The sequence below is a fragment of the Heliangelus exortis genome, chromosome 2 (assembly GCF_036169615.1).
Source record: "Heliangelus exortis chromosome 2, bHelExo1.hap1, whole genome shotgun sequence".
NCBI classification, from domain to species: Eukaryota; Metazoa; Chordata; class Aves; order Apodiformes; family Trochilidae; genus Heliangelus; species Heliangelus exortis.
In genome coordinates, this window is record NC_092423.1 from 41,850,291 (window position 1) to 41,868,045 (window position 17,755).

At 37.4% G+C, this 17,755-nt stretch overlaps 1 protein-coding gene across 1 annotated transcript; it reads left to right on the plus strand.

Moving 5' to 3' along the window:
- The first annotated feature begins 370 nt into the window (after positions 1-370).
- Positions 371-15,611, plus strand: MACC1 (MET transcriptional regulator MACC1). Its single transcript, XM_071736866.1, has 5 exons — positions 371-436; positions 3,319-3,430; positions 5,647-7,685; positions 9,975-10,163; positions 15,208-15,611. The coding sequence occupies exons 1-5, from the start codon at positions 371-373 to the stop codon at positions 15,421-15,423; spliced, it is 2,622 nt and encodes an 873-aa protein (XP_071592967.1). The 3' UTR covers positions 15,424-15,611.
- Positions 15,612-17,755: the final 2,144 nt, after the last annotated feature.

Here is a 17,755-nt window from a genome sequence, read left to right on the forward strand (position 1 = left end):
GCTCTTCCAAGTAGAGCAATGCACTTCAGGCTTGGACACCAGAATACACCTCACCAGCTCTTTCTTGCCCTCATACAGAAGAATGTCACTTCTCTCTGCAGTCACTCTGGTTCTCTCACTGGTCATCTCCACAGCTGATCTCTTTCCAGCCCCTTCACTTCTTCATCCGCTGCTCACTCCCACTTCGCACTGTGAGCTGACATATCATCAGTCAAATAATCCTTTGCACCATTAAGCACTTTTCTGTTTTCATCTTTCTTAATCAGTAGCTACAGCAAATGAAAAGCTTTACCTTCTGTTTCTTCCCACATGTAATTCCCTCTTCTGCAGCAAAGGCGTTTTGTACCTTTCCCCTTCAACACTGATCATCATGGCTTTATATCCTATGTGCGCTGATCGCTCTTCTCTTGAGGCTGATTGTTCTGGATTTGTACAGGTAAGTTCCTAATTAATAGTCCCACCAAAAATTTCATTTGGGATGCTATTTTATCACTGAATGTACCCGGGAGAAAGGAGGAACATTGTGTTTTCTTATTTTCCTAGTCTCATACAAAGGCACAGAGGGCGAGATCATTCATTCATTCCCAGCACAAAGAGACAGGACCCAGCCTGGTGTCAGATCAAGGAACTCTGTTTAGGACACACATTGCCTGGTACCTGATAGTGTGTGTACAGCTTGTCCCCAGCATTTCCCACATGTCTTGACATGCTGACCAGATGTGGTCATCTTTTGCCCAGGAATGTTTATATCTCGTCCCAGCTCTCATCCTCTTCTTGGCTGGTCTGAGGACATGCCTCAATCACAAGGGCTCCCTCATCAAAATGCTTCCAAGTGGGGGAAGGATTATTTTTGAAAGTGGTTTTCCTTTTAAGTCTTTGCCTTTTCTGTCTCTGTTCCAGGCTAGTGGTGAAGGTTTTGAGGAGTTCCCAGAGGGAACTTTTAGGAAATGGTTATTCTATTTGCAGAAATTCATAGTGTTTATAAAACTTCTATAAGCAAGCTAGTTGTCATGTCTCTGTCAATATACTCCCACTGTGTAAAGAGACTGTTTTTCTTTCTCTTTCTCTCTCCCTCCTCTTTCCACATGGATTTCCTATTTTAGCCCCCGTGCATCTACTTGCGCTCTTGTGCTCTTTTCTCATCCTTAGTTACTGCCTGCCACTTCATACAGCTACTGAAATAATTGTCTGTGTTTTAACTATTTAGAGAACTGCTCTTAGACTCATATTTCAATTAATAAAAAAGTCATCAGTCAGAGTTTAGTGCTGGCAAAAATACACTTGCATTGCAAGAAGCAGACTTTCTTTTTGTACGCTTATTGGGATTTTAGACCATGGATGTGATGATGCCTCCCCAGTCCCTGATGTAGAAGCCTGAGATATCAATCTTGTATGTTAATACAATGGTTCGCTTTTTAAACATTCTGAGATGTAGCAGCAAAATAAAAATTATTTTCTTTTAAGGAATCCGTACACATTATCAAAGCTATTGTCCCTTATCAACAACAGAAGGAATACTAGATATTATTAAATATGTGTGAGACATCAGATGTTGAAATTATGGTGTTGGGATTAAGGAGACATTTTATTTTCCAGTTTGGGGGGGTACAAATGGCAGAAGCCTCAACATATTAGTCTTGGAGGCTAGCTTTCATTGCTATCTGAAATAAGGACATTTAAGGCCAAGAGCTGAGATTTCTGGTAACAGAAGAACCTGGAAGCCCTTACAGCCCTGCAATAGCAGAGTAGCTGGGTGACAATCGGTTCTCCTGACCTCAGCCTTGTGTCCTGTGTGAGTGCAAATCAGCACCTGAACAGATTGCCATTAGCTGAAGGTAGCTTTTGTGGGAAGAAAAAAAAGCACCAATTTACATTTTCAGTGGCAAAAAAAAAGAGGGTGTCCTACACCATTGCATTGTGCAATGGAAACAGGCAGTTGGCTTCTACTTTCTAATGCTTTGAAATAAGGTATGCTTTCTTTTTTCCCCTAACTCACATATTAGATATGTAACTGAAAATTCCTTTTTCTTACAGCCACAGTTAAAACCAGGACCAATGTGTCTTTTTTTTTTTTTTTTTTTTTTTAAGTTATTTTTCATTTAAAATCTCATTAAATGAGATCTGCTTAGGCTGCAGTTACGACTGCAGTAATAACAGGCGTCAGTATTTCATACTCCTGAGAAAAAGCTGACCCTTGTATCCTGTGAATGGACCCAAAAACCAAAAAAACTTTTGTCTTTTCTGTTTTGTTTGTTTGTTTTGGGTTTTTTATTTGGTTTTGTTTGTTTGTTTTTAAATCATGTTTAATGTTTTATTGCCCATCAGTATTTATACCCCACAATGTATAGCATCAATGAGATGACTTTCTGGGAAAGTCACTAACGGATCTCTTGGTTTATAGCACTAATTTAATGAGCTTTCCCGCACAAAAAGTCCTAGAAGGTTGTATTTCCTCCAGTTACTGTTTTGGGGACACAGTAACTTTGGCATACAGGACATGAAACACTTTTTTGGAGACTTGCAACTCCCCTTTCTGGGAAGCTAGAAATAGCATTAATCAGCAGCGCCTTGAGAGGTTCATTCTCCTGTCACCTGCCTCGGTGTGATGCCCCTCTTGTGTGCCCTTGAAATAGGTTTGCTGCTGATTTGCTTTAAACTACAGAATCTGGTTGACAGCTCCTATATGGCCCAGTCCGTGTGCCAGTTGTTTCAAAACCAAACAGAACTTCTTGTAGCCAGAACTAGGATTAGGAGAGACCTAGATGTCCTCTCCTAGGCTGTTGCTGTGCTGGCACAAGCCCTTTGAAAGTGTACTTTAAGTTACTCTTGCACAGACTAAAAGGCAAATCTGACAATGTTCACTCAGATAAGAGCATGGATTAATTGGCAAAGGAAGTAAGAGATCCAGATCTTTCCCTTTAACAATTCTTGTTAAATTTATCTGAAAACAGGAACAAAGATTTTTTTGTTTTGTTTTAAAGTTTTTATTCAAGAACTTCTGAATGGAAGTTACAATACAATTGGCTCATTTTCAGTTGCAAGACATTTAATTATGTGAGTTATTGGACTACACTATGGACTGAGGTACTGTATTATACTGCAGCTTTAGCATCTGGTGGTTTTGCTCTAAACGAGACAGTAAGACTCACTTTGTTTGAGATGCTCTTGGGCAGACTCCATAAATTTACTTATAAACTATGATTGCAACTTGTTTCATTTTTGTCATATCACAGGAAGAAAGCTCAATTATTCTTAAACAGTTTTCCCTTTTTCAAAATATGCATTTGATGATGTGTTACATGTTTAACTGTTTCCTAGGAGAACACTTCTAGTAGTGGAACAGACTCCCTAACCAGTGGGGAGATTCCCCGAAGCAGGTCAGAGGGAACTTTGATTGATGTGGATGACAGGACACCATCAACCAACTACAGTATGTTTCTTCTCCTTATTTTTTTTTTTTTTTTTTGTATTAGGGCTCTCCACCTAACATCTCTATTTCTGCAACACTCTAATACTGTCAAGAGCTGTAGCTACTCAGTAAACCTCTGTAAACAATTGATTTTACTTTTTTCTTGCCTGTGGTTTGCAGAGTTCAGGCCATCACAGGTGTCTCTGGAATCAGAACACAAGGGGTTGTCACAAGGTCCCCCAGGAGAAACTTACTGGCATATGAGAGAAGTGCTCTGTCACCTGCCATAGCAAATATGGGTCAGTCAGGTTGGGATGAAGAGCTGGAATCATTAACCTTATACAAATAAATGCTACATAGTGTGTTTACTAGAGGTCCAGATGGGGAAGAGAAGAGGGAGTTCTTAGCCAGACTACAGTACTTTAAATTTTTAAGAATCAGGAAGGCAAGGTAATTTTGGAGACAGCCCAGTTTAAGAATGAATCTCAGCCCAATTGATTTAATCTCATTGCTATTTTAACCCAAAAGTTAAAAAACCTGTCCTCTTCACAAGGTAGGCATTCTCTTAGCTTTTTTTTTTTTTTTTTGCCCAGCAGGAGGTGTGAGTAACAGCGAGCCTGGCACCTGCTGTGTGAGCTGGGAATCAGGAATTATTTCCTTACTCCTACTTATTACCTGCACTCCAGTAATCTGTGCTGCTAATTTGTCTTGAGAAAGCACCCAGACTAATGGCTCAGGCTTTGCCAGAGCCTTTTGCTCAGATTTTTCCTGTAGAAGCATGCCTTTTAGGATAGGGAAACAAACAAACCAACCATTTATTTTGGGATTAAGTAATTTAATTTTTAATAGATACTAATGATCTGACTGTAACAACATCACAGCTCAAGGAAAGTTTTTGGCCTGCAGATAGAAACAGAAAGACTTTTCAGTTGGTGCTTGAGCAGTCCAGCCCTACCTGGTTGTCCTGGCCAAAGGTAGGTGCCTGAGGGGGAAGAGGCTGCCCCTGGGCTCATACCCCCCAGCATCTCACCTGGAAGGCTCCTGTCAAAAAATGATACAGCCTTACAGATGGGCAGCTGGGAAGCAGGTAAATTCCACTTAGTTTTTTTCCAAATTGGGGCTTTTCTAGAACTCTGGGAAAATATGGTATTAAAAAAAAATTAAGCTAAAAGAAAAGTACTAACTTTTTTAATGGTTGAATGCACTGTCATTTTTTGCAGTTGAGCAATAATTAGTAACCTTGGAGATGGAAGGTACTGTGATAAGTCTAAGAATGAAGGATATAGGCATACTGAAATAATAGAAATGTTGAACTTCCTTCTAAAAATAGAATTCTTCACAAAGATGTACAAAGAAAGGATGGTATTACCTTTGTACATAGAAAAAAAAGGCAAACTGAAGTAATAGAAGCCCTTGGCAGAAAAACGCGTGGATACTCTCTTCATTGTAAGGAGTGTGAGTCTTAATCAACCTACAAAACAGCTTCTACAAAGAGTTATTAGTATAAAATATCAGGACATCTTGTCTTCAGAACAAATAAACATTACTATGAATAATATTTCTATTAGAAAGCATATTTCAATATTGCTGATACACCACTATTTGTCAATTTACATTCAATCTTAAAAAAAATAGTAGCTGAAAAAAAATTATCTTCAAATTTCAAGATCTCATAAATTATAACAATGAATTTCTTAATGAAAAGCTTGCATAACAGATCTCACACACCCTGATATAAAGAGTGTTGTTACCAAATAAATGCATGTTCACTAGCATGAAAAGGAGTCCTCAATAATGCATTTGTCTTTACTTTCTATGGTGTTCAATAAACGAAACAGTAGTTGTTTAATCTTTGTAGAGAGTTAGACAGAGAGGAAAGAAATCCACAGAATTTTGTAAGAGGCCAAAGATCACTGGAATGTAAGGGTTTATACCTAATAGGGTGTTAACATATTCAATGCCAATTAAAAATCACAGGAGTTGATAGTGATCAGCACCTTCCAGAGGATGCTTTACAACTTCCAGCACTGTTTGTGTTAACAAAGATTCTTAATGCTACTTCAAAATCAATACTGATACTTTTAAAAACCTGAAGAAAAATACATGAACGATTTATATGTATTTTAGGAGGATAAATTTAGTCACCTGGTAGCTTAGCAGACTGCCAGTTGGAAGTGAATGGAATGTCTCATGTCTCTGTTCTTCAGGAAATGCTTCTTTTTTTTTCTTTTAAACAGATGTCAGTGAAAGCAAAGGGGCCTTGGGTATTGACTTGTCGGACGTATTCAAACATGGCCATGTTGTTTCCAAGACTAATCCTTTCTGGAATGAACTGTCAGCCTCCAACCCTTTCATACATGACATAGCTGCTTCAAACAGAAACAAAAATAATAAATACCTTTCAGTCTTGAAAGAAAACCCCTATTTGTTCTCCAAAGTTTCTACCAACAGAGATTCCTTGGCTTCCTCAGGTGATGAGCTGGATATTGATTGTCTTCTAAGAAAGACTTCAGCCAGAAGATCTGGAAGGTCCAAGAGTGTCTCTGACTTCCTGGATATCGCTGATAACAGAAGATTTAACCCTCACAAGACAGCATCTCAAAAAACTTCAGCTTCAGATGTGACACAGTTTCAAAATGACCGTGAGGCTTACAGGATGGCTTGGTTGAGTCACCGACAACTCACCCGATCTTGCCTAGATCTAGAAGCCATGAGCCATAGTCCTGGATGGGCACAAACACAAGCTACAGACATTCATGTAGTATGTAAACTGAATCATGAAGGGGGTTCAGTACAGCTACCCGACTCAGATATCAACGTGCATGTCCCTGTGGGTCATGTACTACCTGGGGAATTCCAAGAAGTTGGTTTAAAGGCTATCCTTAATCCTCCACCATCATTTAACAATGAGCTGTGTAGCACGGTGAGTCCTCTGATAGAACTCACACTGAGCAACCTCAACACAAGGGAAGCCATTTTCCTTGAGGTAAAAGTAGCAGCTAAAGTGAAGAATGATCCACTCAGCCAAGTTATGAGTGATATTGTGTGTTTTTTCAGTCACAATAAAGAAGGACCTTTTAAGAAGCTAGAGAATTGCTACACTTATCAAGATACCATACAAGTGAAGCTAAAGGACCTAAGTCATGTAATGTATACAGTGATTGCCATACAAGCAAACAAAATCCAGCCTCCAGCAACTAATGTCTGGGACTATGTTCATAGGACAATCTCAGTTGGAATTTATGGTCCCAAATATATTCACCCATCTTTTACAGCCGTTTTTACAATCTTTGGTCACAACTACATTCCAGGAAAGCTCACAATATGCGATATAAAAAAGGCGGGGAAAAGTATGCCTCCCGTTGTGTTTCAGCTGTGGGGAAAACATACATTTCTGCTTGAAAAGCCACAAGATCTAAACATTTCTTTGGTATCCTGTGACCCAGACTTTGAAGTGAAGATGGAAGACCAAAGCAAACATATTAAAGAGGAGGAGCTGAAAACTGGTGAAATGGTCCGCCAACAATTCCTGTTTTCCATGCTCGGATGTAGAGAGATGCATTTCTTTGTTTTCCTTGTTCAGATTAAAGTCTTAAAAAGTAGCCAAGTAACACAATTCCATGTTACAACTCCTGATCCAGCTCCAAAATTAAGTGGAATTATCAACAGGCCAAAACGCTTACAAAACCGGAAAGAAATCAAGTCTGCACCTTTGTTTTTAATACCAACAGTTAAATATCCAAAGTTTCAAGATAAAACTCTGAGTGTTAATACTTATGGAGTGGCTTTGAAAACTGTCTTACGTCAAAACAAGATCGATTATTTGCTAGAGTATTTTAAAGGGGACACAATAGCACTTCTTGGTGAAGATAAAATAAAAGCCATTGGACAAACTAAAATAAAAGAGTGGTATGTTGGAGTTCTCAGAAAAAAGATCGGCCTTGTCCATTGCAAAAACATAAAAGTGATTTCCAGAGAACAAGCGATAGACACTGCTGATAGTGAGCTAACAACCAGGAGTCTTGTTGAACAAATCTCATTGCCATTCAAAAAACTGACTTACATCTACTCAGTAGTTCTTTCTACAGTATCAGAGAGTGTTTATGACTGGAGAGCTTTGGCTGAGGTACTGGGATACTCACAGATGTCTTTGGATGACTTCAATGAGGCCCTTGCTGATAAAGAATCGGAGAGAGTTGCACACATTGTTAAGAAGATGAAGGAAGATTGCCATGCTAACAAAAAAAAAAGACTATTTCTTTATGAGCTCATTGTTGTAAGTATTGTGTGCTATAACTTAGTTACTGGGAATGTATTGCCAAGAAACTACTTGATACTAATGTGTGAACAAGAAAACATGGTCCTGCAGCCTGGACATAATATCACTAAAAATTGTAGAAACCTCTGAATGGAAAATACATTCTGACTCTCCTGAATAATAATATGTTGATGAATTATTTCTAAGCAGTGTACTGCAAATGTTCCAGGAGCCTTGCTCGTATAGTTGTTTGACTGAGCTGAATTACTTTGTTTTTAAATGACCATGATTGAAATAGTTTTGTCTTTTGCCATGGAAGTCATCTTGGTAAATTGCTGAGCAATTCCCGTTCCTATTCCCACAGTGAAATATTTAGTACTCCTATAGTATGGAAACTCCATCCCACATATATATTTATATACCTTGTGTACTCTAAGGTGCATATCTAAGTTTGCTTTGTGTTTTTGAAACAAAACAATCCTGGCCCCCATATTTAAGTCAAGATTTTCTGTTTAAACGTGAAAACTTTATAGTCAATTTTATAGTGACCTAAGGACAATACTACAAGTATTTTAGTACATATTTTTGTAGATATTCTTAAAAGTTTGTAAGCCTCTGGACAACTTCTATGTGATTCATATGGTTACATACGACTCAAAAGTGGTTTCATTCTAAATACTTCCAGATAATATGTTGTACTGTTAACTATCTTAATTTACTGATGGATCTGTGTGCAAATTAATTTGGAATTAGCCATCACTTGATGCTGTCTTCAGCTCTGACTGAAAAGTCTCGCAGTCTACTTAGGGACAGAAGAGAATTAACTTTCTCGTACAAAACTAAAGAGTTTTAAAAATGAATGTATAAAAATTCACTTTCATCTAAAGCTCTTTGTCTATCTTGAACTGCAAACCTTAACCAGGTTTACTTCTCATGACTACTCTATCCCCTTTGAAGCACTGACAACAGTTTCAACAGAATTCAGTAAATTTTGGTAGCAGCGGCCACTTACAAGTTTAAAGACTGCATTAAACCATGTAATAGAAAACTGAGCGAGTAGGAAGTATAGTTTAATCTGTGTGTCTTTGTACAAAAAGAGGGGAGGGGGAAGTTAAAGGTGAAAATGATCTAAACTTTTTCTGAAAAACAGTTAAATAGAGTTCATTAAGGAACAGCAAAAGGTAGGGACTAATTAGATTAACAAGATGTCTCATTTGTTTGAAATGTATATTATTGTGAGCCATGAAATGCCAATGCAGATCCCTGTCTTCATAGAACTAGCCTTATAGCTGAATATTCTTCATGTAATTTTTTTTTTTTTTTGGTAGAGTTTACTGGTTATTTCTTTTAATTATCACATATTTTTACAGTTAATAAGGTTCTTGATTATCAGAGCAAATGCAAACCAAGCAACTTTATCTCCACTTTGCCAAAGTACAGGAGCATTTGATACTATAGTCTGCTTCTCATTATTGTGCCTAGCAAAATTTCTACTCTTTACAATAACAGCTTTTATGGAAAAACATTTTACAATTAAATCAAACAGATGTCTGATTTCTGCAGAAGTGCTTGCTATTTTATTAAAAATTGATATCTATAATACGGGGAAAATGTCCAGATTTTGTTCTTGACCTTTCACTGAAAAAAATCAACATTTTCAGTGGAACATTTTGCTGTTAATTTGAGGAGAAGGAAAAAAAACAAACCCACATATTTTTCTCATTAGCGATTACCCAAACAAATAAAGAATGGGGAACACAACATATCTGCATTTAAGAGTTTCATTCCTGGAACCATTTTAATTTGTTTGCTTATTTGGCACGGAGGAGGGAAGAGTTTTATGCTTGCATTTCTGCTTAATGCTCAGCAAATTATCAGTTCTGCAGGCGAAGTAAATCAAAAGGTGCTGGCCACTGTAGCCAGAGATTTTCCAGAAAAACTGTAGATGGAAGACCACACCTCAGCTATTAGTACTTTAGCTTCATTTCTAAGTTTCATGTCTTACTGTCATGAAGCTAAATTAGATGTCCCAAGTATTTTTGTTGGAGAAGCGTATTTTTTCTTTAGGATCTGTAAGCTTGGCAGGATCTGGAATGCTGAAGCAGCTAAATGCCAGTTTGGTTTTTATTAAGCTTGTGTGCAGTTTTCCTATGAAACTAGGAAAAAAGTTACATATTTGTAAGAACACAAAATAGACAAAAAGCTTTCCTGTCTGATTAGAAATGCAGAATACTGCTATTGAAACAAATTATAATGTTCTGTTTGTAATTACTGGTGAAGGAACTCTAATGAAAATGATTGTTGCAGGCACTTTTGAAAATAGATTGCCAGGGATTAGTGGCACGTCTTGCCCAGGACACCATCATTTTGACTTCAGCTGTCAAGCTTGGCAAATACTGGCGGGAGCTCGCAGAGAAGGTCGCCCGACTGACAAAGCAGCAAATCGAGGCTTATGAAGTACCCCACCAGGGGATAAATGGTGTGGTAGCTCTGGAGGTAAGGCTGTGGTGTAATGGTGCTCCTCTGCACAAAGCCAGGGACTTTTTTTTTTTTTTTTCCCTTGCTTTGTGTGTTTCTTTCCTCTTGGCGTTCAGCTCTTCACTTAATTTGCCTTAACAAGCCATTCAAGGCAAGGAATTCTCATTAACTTTTGTTTACAATTCTCTAGATAATCCTTTGAGGCTGGTGGCTCAGTGTCATTGCACCTAATTATTTGCTGAGGAGGTCCTGATCTCTCGGCTTCAGCTCTCTACACCCACCCCAAGGGCCACTCTCAGTCCCTTTCTGCTGCCCTGCCTACTTGTTCATCTTCCTTATTCCTCTGCCCAGCTCTTTCCTGACTGTTGTCATTTCAGGCACAGTGAGGAAGAGCATTCAGACCTTGCATGACCCATTTCACCCTCAGTACAACTTCCACTAAAAGGAAGCTTACCTCCACTGCTAACTCTTCTGCACTTGTGTAAGATTTAGCATCCTTTAGCTTAAGTATCATGGTAAGGCATTGGAAGCTGACACCAACGCCACCTTTTACCTACTATGTCGACATTGCAAATCCATAATTTAATTTTCTGGTTTATCAGGTAGGTTATGCTCGTTACCCTCCTTTGTAAAGCACTCTGCTTATATAGAAGTATGAGTTATAAATAAAAGTCAGAGAAACCTAGGTACCTAACTATATTTTTAGTGCCATCTGAAGTGCCCAGAGGTACCCCTGGCATCCTTGCGGTGTCAGATATGCCACAAGGTTTAGGGTGGGCCATTGTCCATGCCTCTGAACCTGTGGTCCTGGCACAACTTTGCCTGGGCAACCAAGTTGGTTCCTCCATTTCTTTACTCTTATTTTAATGATGCTCACCTGACCTTTCTGTCTTGATCACTGACATTCATGCTCAAGACTCCCTCTGCCTGTACTGTCTTTCCCAGATTATTGCAGGTAGTGACCATAATCCAGCCCAAATTCCTTCTCTCTTACCTCTCAGTACCAAAGGATTTGCTCTTTTCTCCTCAAAGGTTCACAACTACTTAAATTAATTTTTATTTCTCTTTTCCTGTAGCTGATTCTTACTGCTCCCTGCCTAAATTGCCCTCCTTTCCATAGTCTAAATTCAGTGAGTGTCTCAGTTTTATCTGCCTGGTGATAACTATTAGGAGATTTCTGCTACAATCATGAACCACAACCACTTATTCCCTTTGAATGCCCCACCCTCCCCAACCAATATTACATCAAAATGCCATAACTTTACATGCAAAGTTCTGCACTTTTCTGTAAAATTATCTCTAATTGTTGTTTATAAACACTGCCTCCTCCCCTGATCTTGCTTTTCTTTGTGTGCTATTTCGTGGATTTTCATCTTCATTTTTTTTCAGCTGTTCTGGGTACAGTAGCTATGCCTGGATGGATCTTCCTCCTGAAATAATTTTTCTGATAAAACTCTGCTCTACCAAGCCTTAGTCTCCTACTCCTAAAAAGAAAAACACTTTTAATGATTCTGGTTTTGCACTAGACTATTCTAAAATGTCAAAATCAAATAGAATGTGAATGCTTGTCCATTTCCATTATGTTTGCTTTTGTTTTATTTTTTTTTTAACTTTTAAACAGTGCTTTGTTTATTTTGCTAGAATTATTTTTTACTTACTGAGCTTTCTGAATTTGTCTGAAAAACCTCAGCTTTCTTTAGAAGGCATTATAGACCTGGTCTCCATGGTATTTGGCAATGTTTTCTCCTTTGCTAGCAGACAGTATAACTAAAATAATCTTAAAATTATTTTTCCAGAAACATGCCTATTCATTTTTATCTATTAAATATAGACATATATAATATGTTTTTTTGGTTTTGTTTAAATGTTTTTTCAGTTTCCAAGAAGCCAACCTTCAGCTGAGTACATTCTATTCTTTAATTTTCAAGACTTTTTTACATTGTTTCTATGATAAACCACTTACATTGCCTTTCAATGACAGTGTCTTCTGTCAGAAGATAGTTCAGTCAAATTCATTCTAAATTAGAGGATGTTGTATTTTTAAAGAGAACACTGAACAAGCAATCAAAGACCAGAATTTTCCTTTATTTTTATGTCCGTTCTCAAGGTTTTCTCTTAGGCCCATGGGGAATTTTTTGGTTTTATCTGAGCTTTGTAACAGTGCTTGCCCACACATATGTGACTTCAAAGCACACCAGGTTTCTAGCACTGATATCTCACATGGAACTCAGCATTCTCATAGTCCTGTGAATCTAACCCTAAGTTTCAGAACTTTTTACTGAAATTCAGTGCTTTCTTCTGACCTTTGAATTTTTCAGTCCTCTGGTGAAGTTAAATTTCTTCATAGAGAAGCAATGCTCTGTCTATAAAGTTTTGCATATGCTGTTCAGCAGAGATTCAAAACTAAAGTACTTAATGCAGTGTAAATTCATATCTTATTTCAGACTGATTGCTGAGCCTCACATTTATATAGCAGGTACAAAAGAATCTTGATTAAAACCATCTTATCTCAGCCTGAAGTTGTCTAATGGATAAGCTTTCTCATTGACAGTAGTTGTTGGTGTGAGAATAGGAAGCCAAACAAAGATGGGAGAGTACAAAGCTTTTACTAATTTTTGAGGATGATTTGAAAACATTATCCAACTCATTACCCATCACAGACTGTTCTGTCATCAAGGGCATTGATTGGCTGAAAAATGTCTCTACTTTTAAACTTAATATTTTTCTTAGCGGGCTAAATCTTCTTTCAGATGATCACAGAGGCAACTTGAGGTATATACAATTGGTGGCTAGATTTTGAAGTGCTTTTCATCAGTAAATTCCAAATCACTTTACAGAGGATGTGTGTATCGTTATCATTTACTCAGCAGAGGCAGTGGGAGCAGAGGGAAAACTCAAGCATGCAGCTGAGATGAGATTTGCCCAGCATGCTGCAGTGATTTAATATTTTGACTGAAAATCTGCTTTGATATAATTCAGGAGTGTCAAATGCAATTCAGTTCACCCATTGCATTAGAGTATGTGAATGTGAAAAAGGATCTGCCCTAGAAGCCTGGTTTGCAGTATTAGTTCAGTGTGGTGAGTATGTAGATAGTTGCTGAGTTAATTATGCATCACCGATGACCAGTTTATAAAGCTTTTGATCCCTCCCCCCCTTCCTTTTTTATTTTTTTTCTTTTGTCCCAGGAAAAAATTCGACAGTTTTGACAGAGTAAATGAAAGCAATTTTTTGTATTTTAGGCATATATCAGCAGTTTCTCTGATTGCACAATGTCAGGCTGACCTTCGCCACAAATTGAAGCATAGCATCTTTTCATATTCACTATCTCTTCACAGTCTAGTGAAGACACAAATCTTTACCCCAATTCTTCAAATATCCTGGTCTAACAGGAATGTAAGGAAAGGAAACAGGAGGCACAGAAAAGGCATAGCTAGTGGCAGAATAGCAGGAAATCCCAACTTCTCTTTTTGGGTCCCTTGGTTATCAGTGTGAAAATAGAAATATAGAAACTTTTTGGCCTCAGCATAAACAGAACAGTGGTGAGCTTCTTTAGATCACTAAAATATGATGTAATATCTAATACATACAGTAACACAGTAAAAACTTTTTTCAACATAGCCTTTCTAATAAAAGGAAAGAATTAATCGTTCTCCTTCTTCCCACCTACCACCAAATTATTTTTCTTCTTTTATAACATTATGGTTATATTTCAAGATAGACTTGCTTAAAGCAAGAAGTAGACACTATTCATTTGGGGTAAATAATGATACCCTTCCTTTCTGTAGACATAAAATAAGAAACTTCACTGGATGCATAGGAACTCTTTATGGCTTAAACTGCAGGCAGAAGCCAAAGTGAGCAGACACACTACTGGGGATATGAATTTCCTGGGGTTTTCCATTGGGCATTAGTGAGAAAGGCAGCAGAAGCTGAGGGAGATGTTTACAGAAAATATGACAGAATCAATCTTGGGGCAAGTTGAGAGTTCTTGGTGCAAATGTGGAGGAAAGCTTAGAACTATGATCAAAGAAATCCTCCTTCTTCTCTGTTCCTCAAGTGAATGAAGCTTAAATCAAGGAAGTAGAGCTTTATGTTGTGTATTATTTGTAAATTAATAGGATTTTGTGTAGGAAATAACCAATTTCCTCCTTAATTATCCTCCAGAAAGATGAAAAATATTTTTCCATTAAGAGAGAAAGGATGTTAAAATAATCTGGTTCTCTTCTGTGGGTATATAGATGGCCAGAGAGAAATGTGCACACATCAGTCCATCTGCTTTTATCACTATGTGTATGTGTGGTTTTCTTAAAACAGCAAACTTCAGGGAACTAATGGGTTTCTCTGTGGCTTTATATATCATCATGCCTGTAATTTGCTGTTTGCAAAACCTTTATTGTCAATGAAGAGTGGGAAACTAGGAAGTGGATAGCCCAAGTTAAATTTGGAAAAGCAGCAGCTGGAAAAAGAATCTTTTTGTTTGTAAACTGAGCAAACTTACTTTGGACATCAGCACTCTGAAAGATGTAAATCCAGCTTGGTATTTGAATTATGCTGTCATAGCTTAATTAATGTCAGTAGACCTTTTTAAAAGTTTCAGGCTAAAGTAGGAAGACAGTGGGATGTTGATTACTGAGATAAAGTGAAGTATTAGCCACCAAGAGTGCAATCAGATACCAGGCAGGGAAAATGCTGTTGGGTGTATGCATTGAAAAAATGACCAAGGGGGAAAGTATTTTCCTTTCACCCCTGTTCTTTAAATTGTACTCTCAGGCACCAATATATTTCATCTTGGTGGTAATCATTTGAATAAAGGATTAATCTTTCCATTATTTACCTCTCTAAGAATCTGAGAGTTCCATACAAATGAAGTCCATAGGGTTACTGCAGTTTTTATATCAATATGCCTTTTAGGATAAAGCATTTTGTTGTGGCTAGAGATCAAACACTTGTTTCCTTTTTTTCTATGACTTTTCTACTATAGGAAAAAAAAATTGGTTTTTTTACTGAATAATTGTATTTCTGCAATTAAACATTTTTTTCTCCCCATTTCTTTAATTTCAGATGATGTGGAAACCAGCATATGACTTTCTCTACACGTGGGGTGCCCATTATGGAAATAGTTACAGGGACCTCTTACAAGACCTGCAATCAGCCTTGGATAAAATGAAAAACCCAATAACAAAACCATGGCGAGAGTTAACTGGAACATTGATTCTTGTGAACTGCATGGAAGTGTTACGGGCAAGTGCTTTCTCCAAAATGGAGGAAGAAGAATAAACTACCAAGATAGATCTTGGGGAAAATCTCTTGGGAGCCTGTATTTCTATTTGTGTTTCGATGATGCTTGCAGGGCAGAAAAGAAGAGAATGCAGTTTGTTTTACCTGAGCTGATGTTGGGTCTAGCCTTACAGTTCTTGCCTACAGATCATGAGAGCTTGGAAAATACTACTGACTGAAAAAGAAAAGAGTGTGAGATTAAAGTAGTAAAGTAAAGAAACAAAAAGCCCAAACAACCAAACTTGAATTCTAGAGCGTAGTTGCTTAAAAGAATTATTTCTGATTGCACTGAATTTTCAGTGGAGATCGGTTTTAAAAACAGAATATGTATGAATGAGTTCACTCATGTAGGTTTACACTGTTTTCAGCAGGGTACAAAAATTAAATATTTAATACATTAGTTTAATTGACCCCCCAAATCCTCAACTCTGTGTCAAGGACAGGGTAGCCTAGGCAAAAACTTTAGGATTCTTTATCTTAGAGTAAATTGGAGCAAAACTAATCACATCTTCTCATAAAAAAGGAGTTCAATAGTTATTTGCATCTGGGAAAATAGATGTGTGCTTCTCAGTTCTTCCATAAGAGCTTTGCATTGTCTTTTTTTTGAGACCGTTTTTTTGAGACAGGCAATTTAATTGTCAAAAGTGATTTGCTTTGATTGTTGATGAAATTCAAGAGGATTTGTCTCTCCTTTGGATTTTTTCTTAGAAATTTGTCTAAATTCTGCTGAGTGGAAGTTTGGAAGGCCTTATGGTGTACACTCTTCATCCTTTGATTTGCTTTATACTTTCCAGGTAAATAGGGAAGAGTGGTTTTGTGGGTACAAAGACTGTAAACAGTTAATACTTCTACCTTGCTTTATAAAAAGTAAAGTGATGGCTGTTTTTTCCCAAATAATGTTAACAGTGGGTGCCTTTTAGATTAATTTATGTCTGGAACAATTACTTATCATTAAGCATATTTTCTAAAAAGAACCCTGCTTAGATGCTATCAATAAAAATCTTCCACTTACAGAGTAGCTTATTATAAATACAGAAATAGAGGCTGAATAATAGCTACAAGCTAACCAATTTTTTTCATCATAAGATGTTAACTATATTTTTAATTAAGTGGAAGATCTAAAAGGTTAAAGCCATTTTGAGCACCTTTGATACACATTCAGGAAAATCAGCAAATACTCATGACATCCAGTTGAAAAGAAAATTGGTGTTCTGCTGTCACTTGCAAATGACAAGAAAAAGCAAAATTCCGAAGTACCACAGAGTAGCATCATTTCAACCCAAAACCTGCATATCCAGTGCTAGACATCCAGTCTTAGATGTCCTTTACTGAGAAGGGAAGTTTTGTAATTCTAAAAGAAAACAATACATTTAACATTTTTCTTTCACTCCCTTTCCCTCTAAACTGTTTGATTTCCGGTTGCTTTTTTTTTTTTTTTTTTTTTTTTCCTACATTCATGAAGCTTTCCCAAAGCATTCATGACTGTGGAGAGAGCTGAGGAAAGAAGACTTGCTCCAGAAATGGAAAAACTCACTCACCAAAAGACCCTTTTAGCATCAGGGCATGTCTGAATTAGCATTGTGTGCAAGCTTTCTGGCTCCAGTGGACTTGCTCCTGGTCTGTAACAGAATGAGGAATTCAGCCCACAGAACAGATATTACTTCTGATCAGAGAAAGGTGGAAAAAAGGAGTGGGATTATCAGACCTCTCTGTTTTTTCCGGGTGCTTTTTATGTCTCACCCCATGCAGTTTTAAAAGAAGCCACAGAGAAAATATTAAATACATTTTTTTCATCTGTACTTTGGTGCAGGGACCAGATGTTCCTTCCTTCTTGGTAGTGAAGCCCCTAAAAGGAGAAGAAGTATCTGCTGTCTTTCTCCTTTGTACTGCTGGCTAAAGAAAAAGGTGCTTATGGGAGCCTTATTAAATAGACTTCTTTAAAAGTAAAATAATAAATTCAAACATTAAAATTATAAATATTAAAAATAGACATAAAATAAAATAGATTATTTTAAATAATACCTACAATATGCCACTGCCTACTTCCAGGGAAATTTTTCTGTACGTTTCCCACATTGTTGCTGCTTTTACCTCAGACTCTGCTTACAGCAGAGATTGAAACTAAACAGGACTCTGCAGTAGTGCAGCATGTCACACACCACCTCCCTGCTTGAAACTGCAGAGTAATACCTTTTTTGCTCCCTTTTTTGCTCTAAAATACCAGAGGAGATCATGGAGCAAAGCTTTCAGCTTCATCATGTTCCAGCACCAGCTGATCTTCATGTGTCCCAGCACACAATGCTCCCTTACTTAAAGTCCTATTAAATAAATT

Bases quoted from the DNA above. Each gene is read 5' to 3' on its own strand.
- MACC1 (XM_071736866.1), top strand. From the start codon at position 371: ATGGCTTTATATCCTATGTGCGCTGATCGCTCTTCTCTTGAGGCTGAT. The intron at 437-3,318 runs GTAAGTTCCTAA...ACTGTTTCCTAG, and splicing joins ATTGTTCTGGATTTGTACAG to GAGAACACTTCTAGTAGTGG. The intron at 3,431-5,646 runs GTATGTTTCTTC...TCTTTTAAACAG, and splicing joins GACACCATCAACCAACTACA to ATGTCAGTGAAAGCAAAGGG.